Source organism: Podarcis liolepis, assembly GCF_965112155.1.
Source record: "Podarcis liolepis genome assembly, chromosome: 10".
NCBI lineage: Eukaryota > Metazoa > Chordata > Lepidosauria > Squamata > Lacertidae > Podarcis > Podarcis liolepis.
This window is the reverse complement of record NC_139562.1, coordinates 57,243,590-57,258,464: the sequence shown is the minus strand read 5'-3', so window position 1 is coordinate 57,258,464 and position 14,875 is coordinate 57,243,590. Positions and strand designations below refer to the sequence as shown.

General features: G+C 43.7%; 2 protein-coding genes across 5 annotated transcripts in view; one reads left to right on the top strand and one right to left on the bottom strand.

The window, feature by feature from the left end:
* The window catches only part of DUS4L (dihydrouridine synthase 4 like), a 46,119-nt gene that overhangs the window by 17,212 nt on the left and 14,032 nt on the right, over window positions 1-14,875 (top strand). Inside the window, exon 1 of one of the 3 annotated variants that reach the window (XM_083463715.1) lies at window positions 13,622-13,987. The exons of 1 other annotated variant lie outside the window; for it this stretch is intronic. In XM_083463715.1, the coding sequence (XP_083319841.1) occupies window positions 13,742-13,987 (246 nt within the window). In that variant the 5' untranslated portion in view covers window positions 13,622-13,741. Of the gene's footprint in view, window positions 1-13,621; window positions 13,988-14,017; window positions 14,037-14,875 lie in introns of those variants that run through there. One more of the 3 variants, XM_083463721.1, reaches the window with a different exon arrangement.
* On the bottom strand, window positions 2,680-14,499 carry CBLL1 (Cbl proto-oncogene like 1). 2 transcript variants are annotated; one of them, XM_083463588.1, is made up of 6 exons: window positions 14,310-14,499; window positions 8,614-8,778; window positions 7,280-7,380; window positions 6,396-6,479; window positions 4,743-4,816; window positions 2,680-4,163 (listed from the first exon to the last, which is right to left on the bottom strand). In XM_083463588.1, exons 1-6 carry the CDS (start codon window positions 14,494-14,496, stop codon window positions 3,125-3,127), a joined length of 1,650 nt encoding a protein of 549 aa, XP_083319714.1. In that variant the 5' UTR covers window positions 14,497-14,499; the 3' UTR covers window positions 2,680-3,124. The 2 variants fall into 2 exon arrangements, with proteins under 2 accessions (XP_083319714.1, XP_083319715.1); XM_083463589.1 differs by having other exon boundaries at window positions 7,280-7,377.

The window sequence follows — 14,875 nt, the reverse complement described above, 5'->3', positions numbered from 1 at the left end:
CCTATTTTTTTAAACCCAAAATTAAGAAATTTTGGGGGTTGGGGGAGGTCACTTCTGCCAATCACTCACCCGCCCGCCCCTGCCGATTGCACACCTCACCACAGCTACCAATTGTCTGCCCACTAGCCGCCACCAACAGCCCACCCGCCCAATTGTCACAGCCAATCGCAGCCACCAATAGCCTGCCCAATTGCCGCAGCCAATCACCAGCAGGCTTTGCCGCAGCCACCAATCACTCGCCCAATCACCACTGCCAATCTCCTGCTTGCTGCTGCCATTAATCACACATCCCCGCTCTGTATTCCCTATCCGTGTATAAGACGACGCCCAATTTTTGCCTTTTTTATAGCAAAAAGCATGGTCTTATTCACAGAAAAATATGGTATGTATCTCCATTCAGGGTCACAATTCATTCCACACACCATAAACAATAAATGATCTTGTGGCATTGTAAAAGACTCATACACCTATTATACCATATGCATTTATGAACTAGAGTCTAGCCCGAAACAGCCTGTGCCATAATAAAAACACCAGTCTTTTCAAGTGTCACAGCAATCTTGCTGCTGCTACAGCCAACAAACATGGCTATGGAAACTTGTGACAATATTATGGTGCCCCCAACTACCTCTGAATCACGATGGATGATTAGAAAAGTGACAGATGCAGTTATGAAAGTTACCCAAAAATTATAGCTTTACAGAGATTATTATCATTAAAAGAGAACAACCAACTGAAATTACGAATGGAAAAAGCAGAACACAGTATTAAATATTTACAGCTACCGTAAAAACCCTACACCACAAAACTGGAATAGGCAAGTGTCATTATCTACACGCCAACATGAATTTCAGATCCCCATCCAGCTGAGTAATGCAAACCACTGGAGTACATGGTATATGGCAGGCATAGGCAAACTCGGCCCTCCAGATGTTTTGGGACTACAATTCCCATCATCCCTAGCTAACAGGACCAGTGGTCAGGGATGATGGGAATTGTAGTCTCAAAAACATCTGGAGGGCTGAGGTTGCCTATGCCTGGTATATGGCAACTGAGCCCACACACTATTAAGAGGTCAGTGGAAACATAAATAGAACAACCGCTTAACTGCAGTTAAGAAATCAAAAGCAGGCTCTCTCCTCTTTTTCCACCACAAATCCCTCCCATTCATAAAAAGTTGGGTGATGAATTGGCACCAACTGCAGTGAACAGCCAACAAGGCTCTCTTCCGACAAGTTTGTTGTACGGCTTCAAACGCAGCTAAAATCCCGATTACTCTTGAATCACAGGTGCTGGTACCCAACGGAGGCTGGTCCACGAGTGTGAATGGGGTGGTCTCCTCTGCATCAGCATGGCCTCAGCTACTCACTTTCTTACTTAGAATCAGTCCAAGGGGTGACACCACCCGTCCGCTTCCTCTTGCTTAGGCTTGGTGCTGCCCTTATAGAATTCAGCAGCGAGGAGCATGGCCTCTGCCTGCCATTGCCTCTGGCTCCACTGACTGCTGGTTTCCTTGCCTTCAGTCCCAAAAGACACCACTGCTGGTGCCTAAGTAACAACGAAGCGTTGTGAAGACGGTCAGGGGAATTTCGTAATAGATGGGAGATCTCCTGATTTATAACACCGGTAGACAGATTGCCTGTTTTCTCTGTACATGCCCCAAGTAAATGTGTGAAGTGTGAAAGATCTCCAGTCTACCAGAATTCTTTTTATCATTAGCCGAAAGTACTTTACAGTGCAATCCTGTACTTCTATTCACAAGTCTAAGGTGTATTCCCAGCTATTTACAGGATTGCAGCCATGCAGTACAATCTTAGGCATGTTTACACAGAAGTAGCACTCCCGTTTATTTTTTTAGAAAACGCACTCCCCCCCTAAAAAATGCATATAGCAACACAGCCTGACAGTGTGGTGTTCCTCCTATCAGCAGAACTGCGTTCCAGTTCCTAAGCACTGTTATTTATCTGCATAAACCTGCTTCCACGTTGCGTATTACATGGTGCTAAACGTATTTACCACCACATCAAATATAGCCAATCGCAGTTAACAGTTGCCTCTATAATGCACACAGTGGAAAACACTAGTTTTCTGAACGTGCAATTTACATTTCGGGCAGTATATGAAATATTCTGCATGTTAAAAGTTTAACATAGGAAGTGGCCCTTAGTTTATAAACCTTTCAATGATGTCCATAAGGAATATTCTCCATAAAGCAAAACCAATTTTTGATTTCTTTAACATGTAACAAGTGAATTTGTGATTCCAACACTAACATGACTTTAAAATGAATTACCCATAAATGGCATTGGCACTATGAGTTTCAAATAAACAGAAAACCTTAGGCTGTATAGTCATTGCTGTAAGGTCAATGTTATCGCCTGAAAACTGAAGCACTAAAATTGATAAAGGGATGTTTTGGAATATTTAACAAGTCTGAGGTTTTAAAGTGAAAATTTTTAAGACCTTCATGAGACTCAAAATGTCTGTGCCTGCTTAGCAAAAGATATTAACTCAATGAAAGGTCTGTTTTAACTGTTATTTTTTCTCACACTTCGAAAAGACTACAAATTTCCTACGTGAAAATGCCATCATGCTTGCATGAAAAACAGTAACGCCAAATTCATTATTTCTTACTCCCCACTCCACCCCAACATTTAAAATTCATGCAAAAAAGCAAACTTTTTTGGACCATATTTTAAATTTAATTATACACAGGTTGACAAAAAAAAAGGAAACGTATCACAAATAAAACTAACCATCAGATTTAACAAAAATACCTTCAAGTGGTACAGTAAGTGTTCGGCTGTTTGGGAAATATTACAAATGTTCATTTCTGGGGTACTTCAACCGGACTATGGGTACAACGTCTGTTAAAATGTCACTGTCAACTACAGAGCCATACAGCACTACAGTATATCAGTCGTCAAAGAGTCCTACGGTCAAGGTTTCAAAAATTTACCTTAAGAATTAAGTCCCCAGAGTTTTACAGTCACATTTTAAAACTTTTTTATTTCTTCAAATAAATGAAGCAGAACAGAAAAAAAGAGCGCTCTCCATTAAAAGGCTGCTGTTTAGAAAGTTACCCTTCCTATGTCTTACTTCTTAGTTCAAATTACTATTAATATCATTGATAGTATGGCCTGTATCTGGCTTGATCAGGATGGTGTGGTCCGGAAAGCTGAGCTTGAGAAGGCGGGCCTTGCATCCGCGGTGGTGGCGGCGGCCCCCGTGGAGCCGGCCACATGCCTGGACTCATCCCCCCCGGCTGAGTGAATGGGGGGCTGAGAGTTCCTTGGTCTTCACTGAACTTTGGCAAAGCGTTCGGGTTGTAGTGATGGGGAGGGGGAGCGTTTACATTGACCGGCGGGCCGCCGTGCTGAGGAGGGGGCGGTCCCGGTGGAGGATGATTCATATATGGTGGCAGCTGGGCAATGATGTGTCCGGGGGGAGGAGTGATGGGTGGAGGAGCGGAGGTCATGGGCGGAGGCGGAGCTTGGCTATACACCAGGTGAGGAGTGCCTCCGGCCTGGGGAGGGTGTTGCATGGGGTGGCTGATGGGCGGCGGCGGGGGAGGGGGAGGGGCGTAATGCTGCTGGGGCGGCATGATATGGTGGGGGTGGGACACCACTTGCTGGCCCTGGTACTCGGGGTGGTGGTGAGCAGGTGTGGGGGCCGGGGGCGGCGGTTCTCGAGCGCCGGAATTCGAATCGTCTTGGATGGGGACCGTGATCAGATTGCTGTGTTTCCTGGTCGAGATGCGGAAGGTGTCCTGGCTGACCGAGCGAGGGGGCGGGGGAGCCATGGACATCTCCGCCGGGGAGGCCCGGATGTCTTCGTGAGGCTGGTTGTAATGCTCGTGAGGGACGTGCTGCAGCGGGGGTGGCATCAGGATATGCTGCTTCGGTGGGATGTGGCTGAGGTGGTGCTTATCGGGAGGCAGGATGAAGCGCTCCGGGATTTCGGCAGGAGGAGGAGCGATCGGAGGGTGGACGGGTTCCAGCGGGGGCCGCGCGACTGGCTTGCCAGCTCTCATGTGGCGGTGGTTGATGTGAGCCTGCAAGTCCCTCTGGGATAAATAGGTTCTCTTGCAACCTTGCACAATGCTACACATGAAGAGAGACCCCCGGACACACTGCTCAATTCGCTGCACGGATTCGTTACAGCTATATCGGGGGGGGGGGGACAAAAAAGCGGTTTGCAGGCATTACTACGAGTTGTACAAGTTCATAAACAAACAATCATGGGGGACAGGGCGGACAAGATTAGCTGCTTCGTATTGTAATAGCTTATGTATACCTTGGGATAATATTCTGAACACAATCGTTCTCCGTTAATATCAATTTAAAATTTGTGGCAGGGATAGCGCCCTTGATTAGAAAGAAAGCACACTGAATTTTGCAATGTAAAGTTTAGAGCTGAACCCAGCCAGATGGGTGGGGTATAAATAGTAATAATAATAATAATAATAATAATAATAATAATAATAATAATCCCTTAATCTTGCTGCAGACTACTGTGTTGCCTATCTAATATAATTGGTGGATACAACTCCTTTTGTCATGGGCCACTACAGATCCTGTCCAACTTACCAGCCTCTTCCTTCCTCTCATCCCCAGTCAAGAGCTGAGTTACATGTTAACTCTTAGTGAGGGAACACATAAAGTCGCATACAACTGATCACCAGAAAAAAGGAGCAGTGTATTTCCCCAACCCACAAAAACACACTCCTCAGTTTAACTTACCCTGGGCACATCTTGTCACCTTTTTTCTCATGCAAAATAGCACAATCATAGCAGAAAACATGCTTGCAGGGTATCTAAAAAACCAGGAAAGAAAACCACATGAGCAAATCAATGCTTTGCAAACTCTTCACTTTTAAATAGGATTCCATCCAATGCTTTGTTCAGAATAGATTCTTACCCAGCTACCAGGACTGTAAGATGTTTTGCACACTAATAAGCAAATAACAGCAAGAATACTCCAAAGCATGTTGCTGAGAATAAAATTCTTACATTTAAAATGTCCACGAAGCTGCAGAGAAATTAGATGCCTAGTGGTGCTGTATTTCATACACTTCCTTATTACATAGGCTTCCCTTTCCATCTGCTGGACACTCTTTGGTTCTGCAAGTGTCTCCCAATTAAAATACATAACCACAATGTTAGGAATCTGGATTGTTCCATGTACAAATGGGTTGCAAACTAAAACATCCAAAATCCAGTACTAGGATTTAATTTTAACAACCCAGTTCTGAGAGCAATCTGAGCTTCTTCAAAGCTAACGACAAACTTCCATTAACTTGGGTACTCTATAGTTGGAGGAAACTGTCCACACCTAAACTACAATAAAAAAACCTGATATGGGGGGGTCAAATCCCCACTCAGCCATGATCCTCTCTAGGTGCTCTTGGGCCAGTCACTATCTCTCAGCCTAACCGACCTTGCAGTTCTTGTGAGAATAAAACAGAGTAGGAAGGAATAATGGAGGAAAGGCAGGATACAAATGGAATACAAAATAAGAGACGAACGAAACCAACGACAATTCTACATTCAGTTTGCTAAACTGGAAGAGCTTTCACCAAAAAAAAAGCAAACTGAAATCATATGTACAGTGGTGCCCCGCAAGACGAATGCCTCGCAAGACGGAAAACCCGCTAGACGAAAGGGTTTTCCGTTTTGGAGGTGCTTCGCAAAACGAATTTCCTATGGGCTTGCTTCGCAAGACGGAAATGTCTTGCGAGTTCCTGCAGGGTTCCCCCCCCTTTTCCCAGGCCGCTAAGCCGCTTATCAGCTGATCCTAAGCCGCTTAACAGCTGATCTGCTAAGCCGCTAATCAGCTGATCAGCTAATCAGCTGATCCGCTAAACCGCTAATGGGCTTGCTTCGCAAGACGAAAAAAACGCAAGACGAAGAGACTCGCGGAACAGATTCTTTTCGTCTTGCGAGGCACCACTGTATAGGCCAGTGTTTTGGAAAACACACTATTGAAAAAGAACATCAAAATATTTTTTCCATGATATTTTTCAATAAACACCATATCAAATTTAATTTAACAGGGTTCTGCATGATACAAAAGCAAGAGTGATTTTACAGCTCATCAGACAGGTGACTCAACTTACGCTGTGATTACATTCTAGGGATAGCGCCTACAGCCAAAATCACGTATAGTCCAAACACACTGGCTTCAATGGTGGCTGGGATTGTCAAAGATTACCTGCTCCCCCCACCCAATTGTCTGCCCCTTTGCATATTTTAAAATTTTTGCCAAGCACGTAAAGCTGAATGCACACAAGTTAAATGAGCATATATTGTAAGTTAGCTGCATTGAGAAGACATGGCTATCCATATGACATAGCTGTACGATTGTGTTGAGTTGATCAATATAGTTCTGCTTACCATGCGTCCATACATTTTGATTGGCAGCCCACACTTGTCACAGAAATGGACTGGAGTATCATCCTTTTCTCCTAGTAAATTTATCTGTCAAAATGGCAAGCATCGTATTTCATCAGCTGATTATCACAATACACTTGCATATTTTAAATGCATAGAAATCGACAAAAATCCTGGGTACGTTTTTCTGGAAGGTATAAGCCCACTTTCTCTCCCCGCCCCCCATAACTTTTGTGAAGAGGACAAAAATTTCTATTCAGTTGTATTAAGTAATAGCAACAGATTAGGCACTATACGGTACAGTGATACCTTGGTTCTCAAACGCCTTGGTACTCAAACAACTTGGAACCTGAACACAGCAAACCTGGAAGTAAGTGTTCCGGTTTGCGAACTTTTTTCAGAAGCTGAACAAAGCTGAACATGATTTGAGTATTAAACTTCCATTTTGAGTGTTACGCTGAGGTCTGTCTGTTTTTGCTATTTATTTGGGGTTTTTGTTTTTGCTGCTTTTTTTGTTTGTGTTTGTGACTGTGTGGAACCCAGTTCAGCTACTGATTGATTTGATTATGTGACTGCAGTACATTGTTTATTGCCTTCATTTTATGGATCAATGGTCTCGTTAGATAGCAAAATTCACGTTAAATGGCTGTTTTAGGCGTTGTTTTTAAAAATCTGGAACGGATTAATCCGTTTTGCATTACTTTCTATGGGAAAGCACACCTTGGTTTTGGAATGCTTTGGTTTTGGAATGGACATCCGGAACGGATTAAGTTTGAGAACCAAGGTACCACTGTATTAAAAAATAAATCCCTGTTTAAAAACAACATTTTGACTTTATAATTTTTAAATCAGAATGCATTTCGGAACTACGGAGTCAATTACTGAACCTTGAAGTCCCAGAAGAGGTGTCCGGGAAATCTTCTTTGATTACTAAACACATCACCACCTTTGCATTCATATCGTTCTTCTTCGTTGTAGTCAAATTCTTCTGTGGAGGAAAAAACCAAAAATTTAGATCAACCTTGCTGGTTACTGGTTGTGGGTGGGGGGTTTTAGCTAGACTCACACTGACACATAATGCCATTTTGTCATATGCTGAAAGGTTTAGGACAGATAGAAGAAAGTGCATCACACGGCACATAGTCAAGCTATGGCTCTCGTTCCCCCAGGAGGCTGTGATGGCCACCAACGTGAATGGCTTTAAAAAGAGCATTGTACAAATTCACGGAGAAGAGGACTATCAATGGCCTCTAGCCATGTTGGCCATGCTCCAACTCCACCATTGGAGGCAGGAATACTTCTGAATACCAGTTTCTGGGAACCACGTGAAGAGAGGGTGCTCTTGGGCTCGTGTTTTGCTCCCAGGTTTCCCAAAGGCATGTGTTTGGCCACAGTGAAAACAGGATGCTGGACTAGACAGGCCTTTGGTCTGATCCAGAAGGTTGTTCTTTTTGTTGGGAAGGGCACAACAGATTGGATAATGACGAGCAAGCAGGGTGGATAAAAATCAATGATATTTTTTTTGAAAAAAATCGATTTTTTAAAATTTAAATTGGATTTTTTAAAATTTAAATTGGATTTTTACAATAAAAAGCTTTTGGAGGAAAAATCCTTCTACAGATAGTTTTCTATTTAAGTTACATTACAGTCCAAGGGCTATTCATCAGGAAATAAGGATTTGTTTTAAGTTTTTCATGTGTGCTAAAACTCAAGTCTAGGTTTTTTAAAAAAATTGTTTAACCACATCAGTTAACAAACATGGATGCATATGCTATAATGTTATTGTTTTAGTTAAATGAATTGTTTAAATTGTTATTAAGGAAATGATTATTTTTCTCCTTCCAATCAAGTACAGCAGAAAAGTTGTCCAAATATAGTTAAACCTCATGATAATTTCATAATAATCTATGTATTTCTAATTGTACAACCAAAACAGTAGTTTTTGATATAACTGTAAAAACTACTCTGAAAATTTATTATTCCAAAAATGAAACCTTCATCTGGTTGTAAATATTAAGATTATGCAAGCAAGAAAGAGTCTTTCTGTAAAAAAATGATTTAAATCAAGTCTTACTGACTAGTGATTTAAATCAAATCCACCTTGCTTTTGCCCCATGGACCCTTCAGCTTATCTTTTGCAAACTGCCAATTCTGAAATACCTTTTATAAATGGCAAAAGCTGCTAAAGCCTTTTGGAATTATGATACAGCTTCTCTCTTACCTTCTTCACCAGCCTTTGATGGCAACCTATTCATACTTCTCGCAGGACGAGGTGGCGTAGGTTTAGCTTTGTTTGTTTGCTTAGAGATTAGCTTTATAGGGATGCGTCGACGAACATCAAGACCTCCCAATGATCCGGAACTATTTGTACCTTGCAAATCATTGTCTATGTAAAAAAGAAGCAGAAGATATGTATCTGTTCTGATTTATCCAAATGCTAAAAAGAATTTTTACCCCTTCAAATTGACCCAATATTCACAGATGAGCACAGTTTTCAAAGAGTTTCTACAGAATAACAGGCTATAAAAACAATGTAAAATTATTATTAACCAGCTCTCTCTGACACTAGACTCTCTCCTGAAGAACGGATTTATGTTTAATAGTACTAAAAAATGTATTCGCCTGGTGCTTCTGTATGAATGATTACAATAGCAAGTGACAAAATCATGCTTTAATAGATTACCTTTTGCAAACAGCAACCACAATAGCTAAGTCAAACTAAAGCATTTATTTGTAGTGTGGCATAGCCAAAAAAAGGCCCAAATCAGACAAAACTCACCACATGGCAAACATATTCCGAGAGTGTACTACTTCAGACTACAAAGGGAAAACAATCTGTTTGAAAGTTCACACGCACAAAACTCTCTACATATTAAAAATGGCAAGGAATAGACTATAACTCCACCCTGTGATGCAGTTTTCTACTTTTTAAAAAAAGTTTGAAGCATTCCATTCCATTTCCCCAATCCCACACCTCACCCTGAAGGCGGGGGGAAGCCCAGATGTGATAAGATTGAGAAACAGTGAACATCTGGTTTGTAATTGATCAAAAAAGATTTGCTCAAATACTGTCAATTTAAGGTCAAATAATTATACAGCATTAACTTTACTGGAAGGGACGCGGGTGGCGCTGTGGGTTAAACCACAGAGCCTAGGACTTGCCAATCAGAAGGTCGGCAGTTCGAATCCCTGCGAGGGGGTGAGCTCCCGTTGCTCGGTCCCTGCTCCTGCCAACCTAGCAGTTCGAAAGCACTTCAAAGTGCAAGTAGATAAATAGGTACCGCTCTAGCGGGAAGGTAAACAGCGTTTCCGTGTGCTGCTCTGGTTCGCCAGAAGCGGCTTAGCCATGCTGGCCACATGACCCAGAAGCTGTACGCCGGCTCCCCCGGCCAGTAAAGTGAGATGAGCGACGCAACCCCAGTCGGTCACGACTGGACCTAATGGCTATAAATTCAAATAAATGAATGAATATAAACAGGTAAATAGAACCATTTCTGAATATCCTCTCATGAAGAACTCTGCATTTTGCAAACCATTGCTTTTAAGAAAGGTTAGCATAACAAAGTTGTTAGGTCAGATCTCCTCAAAACTCAAGTTTTCTGTGACACCTTTAGCTTAACAAACCTGGTTCCCTGTCAGATGTTTGCTGTGGCCAATGGGGAGTTGTAATCCAAAACATCTGGAAGGTGCCAAGTTAGTCCTAATTCCCAAATGAGATAAAGTTGAAGTAAATGTGACTGCATTCCTCCCTGGTTACTCTGGCCTCTTATCCCATCTCTCCTTGCTGTCTGCCATGCTGTAGAACAGGCTTCCTCAAACTCAGCCCTCCAGCTGTTTTTGAGATTACAATTCTCATCATCCCTGACCACTGGTCCTGCTAGTTAGGAATCATGGGAGCTGTAGGCCAAAAACATCTGGGGGGGGGGCAAGGTTGAGGAAGCCTGCTGTAGACTATGAACTGCTTGGGAAGGGACCAGTCTTTTCTTGCACAATACATGACTGATAAAAACTGAAGTGACGCTTTTCATTTTTCCAGCTTCATTAGCTGAAAGAACTCCGCAAATTAGTAGGACTGCTTCTCTTCTTCACCCTCTGAAAGATGCAATCTTACTTTCAAAGAGGATTTCCTGTACTTTTCACCTGTACCTCTCTAGACTCAATTCGGAAGCAGCTCAGTGGTTTCAACAGCAAGGAAAACAGGAAGAATCTTTGGAGCAGTTACCGCATCATCACAAATCAAACTAACAGAAGGCTCATCCAGACTTCCTTTTTGTGCCCCATTTCTAGGCCACACTTTAAAGCTCGATGTCTGAGTACTTTCTCCATTAACACCTGCTCTTTGCTGCTGCATCAGAGCAAACAGCAATCCACAGAAAATCCAAAATACTCCAATTCAGTGTTAAAGAGTGGGTTTTCCTGGGGGTAATGGCAGGGCAAAATAAACAAATAATTGCTTGGCTACAGACTGAGAAAGCACAGACTTGTGCCTAGAAAGCAAAGGGCAATAGGTAAATGTGAATAAGCCCAAAGTTATTCAAATCTAGAGTGCATAATGAGGAATCATCTCATCAGACACGCAGTCTATTCTGTTTGTTAATTCAGTCCTATGTACAAAATAAAGCTAAACTCTGATACTAGAAACTATATATACATGTAAAGGTGTTGAAGAAACTAATAATTGCCTGCAAATTAGGCCACTTACAGTACAATTCTAGCCATGTATGCTCAGAAGTAAATCCTACTTAATTCAAGTGGGGTTGCTCCTAGGTAAGTAGGGTGAGGATTACAACCAAGTATTGTTATTATTTGGCTCCAAGTAAAAAGAGCAAAACATACGGAAAAATTCAATGAAGGGTTAGCATTTCTCATCTCTCTCACTGTATAATGAAGTAACTGGAAATCAACCCAAGGTTACACATCTGAGACTCTATAATTCTATCTAAAACTTTGAATTCTATTAAAAACTTTGACGTGCTTTCGAACTGCTAAGTTGGCAGGATCTAAACTGCACCTGCTTCTAAATAATTATTTTGTTCCTTTGTTATAATAGATCCCAATCCATATCAGATGTGTTTCACTGCAAGTGTTTCAAACTACAACTGATCCATAGTTTAAGCCCACAGCAAATGTTCCTAATTTTTTTTAATTATTGCATATTTATTCTACCCTTCCTCCCAGGAGTTCTGGGTGGCCGTCCCCTCCTTTACTACATTCCCACAACAGCTGTGTGAGCTAGGTACAGGTAAAAGAGAATGGCCAGGAGTCACTCAGTGTGCTTCATAGGTAAAAGGGGATTTGACCAGGGTCTCCCTGGTCTTAGCCCATCTTTACACATAAGCTGACAGTGACATATTCAGAAATCTTATAACTCTGTGATGGATTCAGCTTTGTCCCCAGCCAGCATGACTAATGGTCAGGGATGATAGGGGTTGTAGTACAGCAGCGTATGGAGGAGCAGAGACTCCTCAGCTGCTTTTAATAAATTCCAATATGGCAAACAAAATCAGTAGACCTATGAAAAGATGCAGGCTTTAAAAGGGCATGAGCAGGTAAGTGTTTCACAAACTTGATTCTCCAGCTGTTTTTGGACTACAACTCCCAGCATCCCTAGGTAGAAAGATGAGTGGTCAGGGATGATGGGAACTGTAGCCCAAAAGCAGCCGGATAAATGCTGCAGTAGATCAATAGCTACCAACGTTTACACATTTTACTTCATGAGAGATAAAATGAGTTTCTATCAATACACTCTATCTAGTAAAGATGCTTAAACCCTGCCTTGTTTTGTTTGCGTTTTTTGTTTTAAAGCAGCAAGAATTTTTAAAATAATTTTATTAGCTTTCAATTACAATCCAGTTACAACAATACCAATTTATAATACAATTATTAATATGAATCGTTCAAATACCAAATTATACGATTTAGATAAAGTGGCTCTCCGTGTGCTGGATTTGATGGTTTGCTTTATTTCTGTGTTCCAAAATCTTACTCATTTCCATTACCTTCTGGTCACCATAATAATCCCTTTTACAACAACTGCGACATTAATAACTCCTATTTGTGTTGAATGATTTATGCTTTAAAGCAGCATGATTCAATCAACAACAACAAAAGCAAGCTTAGCTCATTAAGCAACAGGGACACTTTTGCAGGCTGCCCCTGTCCGATTCAAGCTGTTGCTTCCCAAACTCCTGTACTACCAACTCCAGATAGTACTTCTAACTCATGGGGTGGGGTGGGGAATCAGAGGAAGCCATGTTTGCCCTGCTGTGCAATTCCAACCAGGCATTTCACCACAAAACCCTTAACCAGTAACACCCCCCCAAAAAAACCCTGCTAACCTTTGGTTGATCTATTTAACATCCTTTTAAAATGTGGCTCTTTTCTTGGGGGGGGGGTGTTGTTTATTGGGTTGTTGCTTTTATTCCGATTATATATGTTGTGAAATTTTCTGTGAACCACCCTGAGACCTTTGGGTATTGGGAGGTATATAAACTCCATAAATTATTATCATTATTTTCAGAGTCATGTTCGACCCACATGTAGCGGGGAGTGTGGTGATGGTGGGGAGACGGGCTACTACTTCCATTTGCACGTACAGAAAACGGGCCACCCAGGGCCGGATTTAGGTTTGATGAGGCACTAAGCTACTGAAGGTAATGGGGCCCTTTATATGTCCAGCTGTCCTTTGTCAACAACAAATTGTTGCTTTTTTGTGTTGAATATATGCTATATGGTAACTTATGGACCTAATAGGTATCTTAAGCCATTTGCACACAACAAAATATGTATTTTATCAAAATTTAGGACTTCCGCTTTGCCGATGATTGCTCTCGGATGCTCGTCTCGGAGTTCTGAGGGGTGAGCACTCACCAAAGGGGTGAAAGAGGGGGCTTGCTAGGCTTCACAACCCCCAAAAGGTCCAGAAGGCCTTCCTGCATCTAAAAGGACACACTGTGGAGTTGGAGGGGTCTCCGGAGTTGAAGGAGACCACAGATGCCCAAAACAGCGTTCCCTCCCCACGGAGAGAAAGCCTGACTTCGGGAGTGACCCTGCAGCAGAAGCTCCAAAGAAAATAGGCGTCTGGTATTTGCAAGCACGGTCGGTCCCCGGAAAAAGCTATCAAAACATAGGTAATTAAGCATAAATCATATGGCAGCCAGATGCTTCTTTGGGCTGGAAAGCTGTACAAAGTTTATTTGCTTTTTATCTTATATTTTGGAAATGCACATTCAGTGGTTTTTTCCTTTAATTTTTTCGGGGCCCCTAAGAGAATGCGGCCCCTAAGCTATCGCTTGTTTAGCTGATTCTTAAATCCGGCATTGGGGCCAGCGGGGAAGCCCCTTTCCTTGATGCTTTGCATGCGGAAGGAGGAAACCTGCTTCGCGGGGCGCCTGCCCTGCTATAGAGGGAGCGAAAGGGGAGCCACCCCAGTTAGGAGGAGGCCAGCAAAGGGCAGCCTTAAAGCCCCGCTCCCTCCAGAGGCGGCCCAAGGCGGCGCCTCGCAAAGCTTGTCAAGAAGACGCGAAACGGGCAGGTCAGCAGCACCCCCGCCCGCCCCGTCGGAGGACGGCGGCCCGACATGGGCCTACTTGGGAGTGAGGGCCGCGAGACTTCGCCTCTGAGGGGAGCGGGGCCTACTTGGGAGTGAGGGCCGCGAGCCTTCGCCTCTGAGGGGAGCGGGCGGCCTAGCGCAGTCTGACGGCCCCCCGCGGCCCAGGCAGCGCCAGGCCTCGCGTTTCGAACCGCTCCGCCCTCCCGCTCGAAACAAGGCCGCGGCCCTCGAGGCCCCGCCGCCCTCCTCCGGCTACCGGTTCCGCGTCGGGGCGGAGACGGAGCGGGAGGCCGCCGCCGGGCGGGCGGGGAAGCTGCGAGGCTCCCGCTTCGCCCGCCCGGTCCTCCGCCCGCTCCCCAACTCACCATTGTGGTCCATGGTTCGGTGTAAGGTACTCTGGGACAGGAAGTCGCCTCCGAGCCACAGGATGGGCGGGACCGGAAGCGCGGGAGGCGGCGGGGGACGTAGAGGTGCGAAAGCAGAGGCGAAACCGTTCGCCGGAGGGGCCGTTTCCTGGTTCCTTCGGGCGGAAATGTCCATCGGCAGTGCCATATAGGGAGCGAGGGAACGGAATGCGGTTCAGGATTTGAACTCTGAGCAGTGGAAGGAATAAGAGAGGGGAAAGATAGGGTGCTGCAAAGGGGGGGAGAGAAAACACCATGGCAAATGGGACAGGAAGTCGACAAAACAGGAGAAAGATCTTATTATGGATGGGAATGTATATGTGAAATTTGTGGAAATTTAATAGATATATCTGGGGAAAAGAAAGCGACGGAAAAAAGCACTTTTAGTGCAAGCTGTGACTGGGTAGCAGTCGGGCGTCTCCTTCAAGAAGAAGTTTGCTGCAGAGGCAGGATGGATGTTTGCGCTCCCTTGGTAATGTGCTGCATACGAAACTTGAAAAGTATGCGCCGCTGGACAAGCTGCTGTA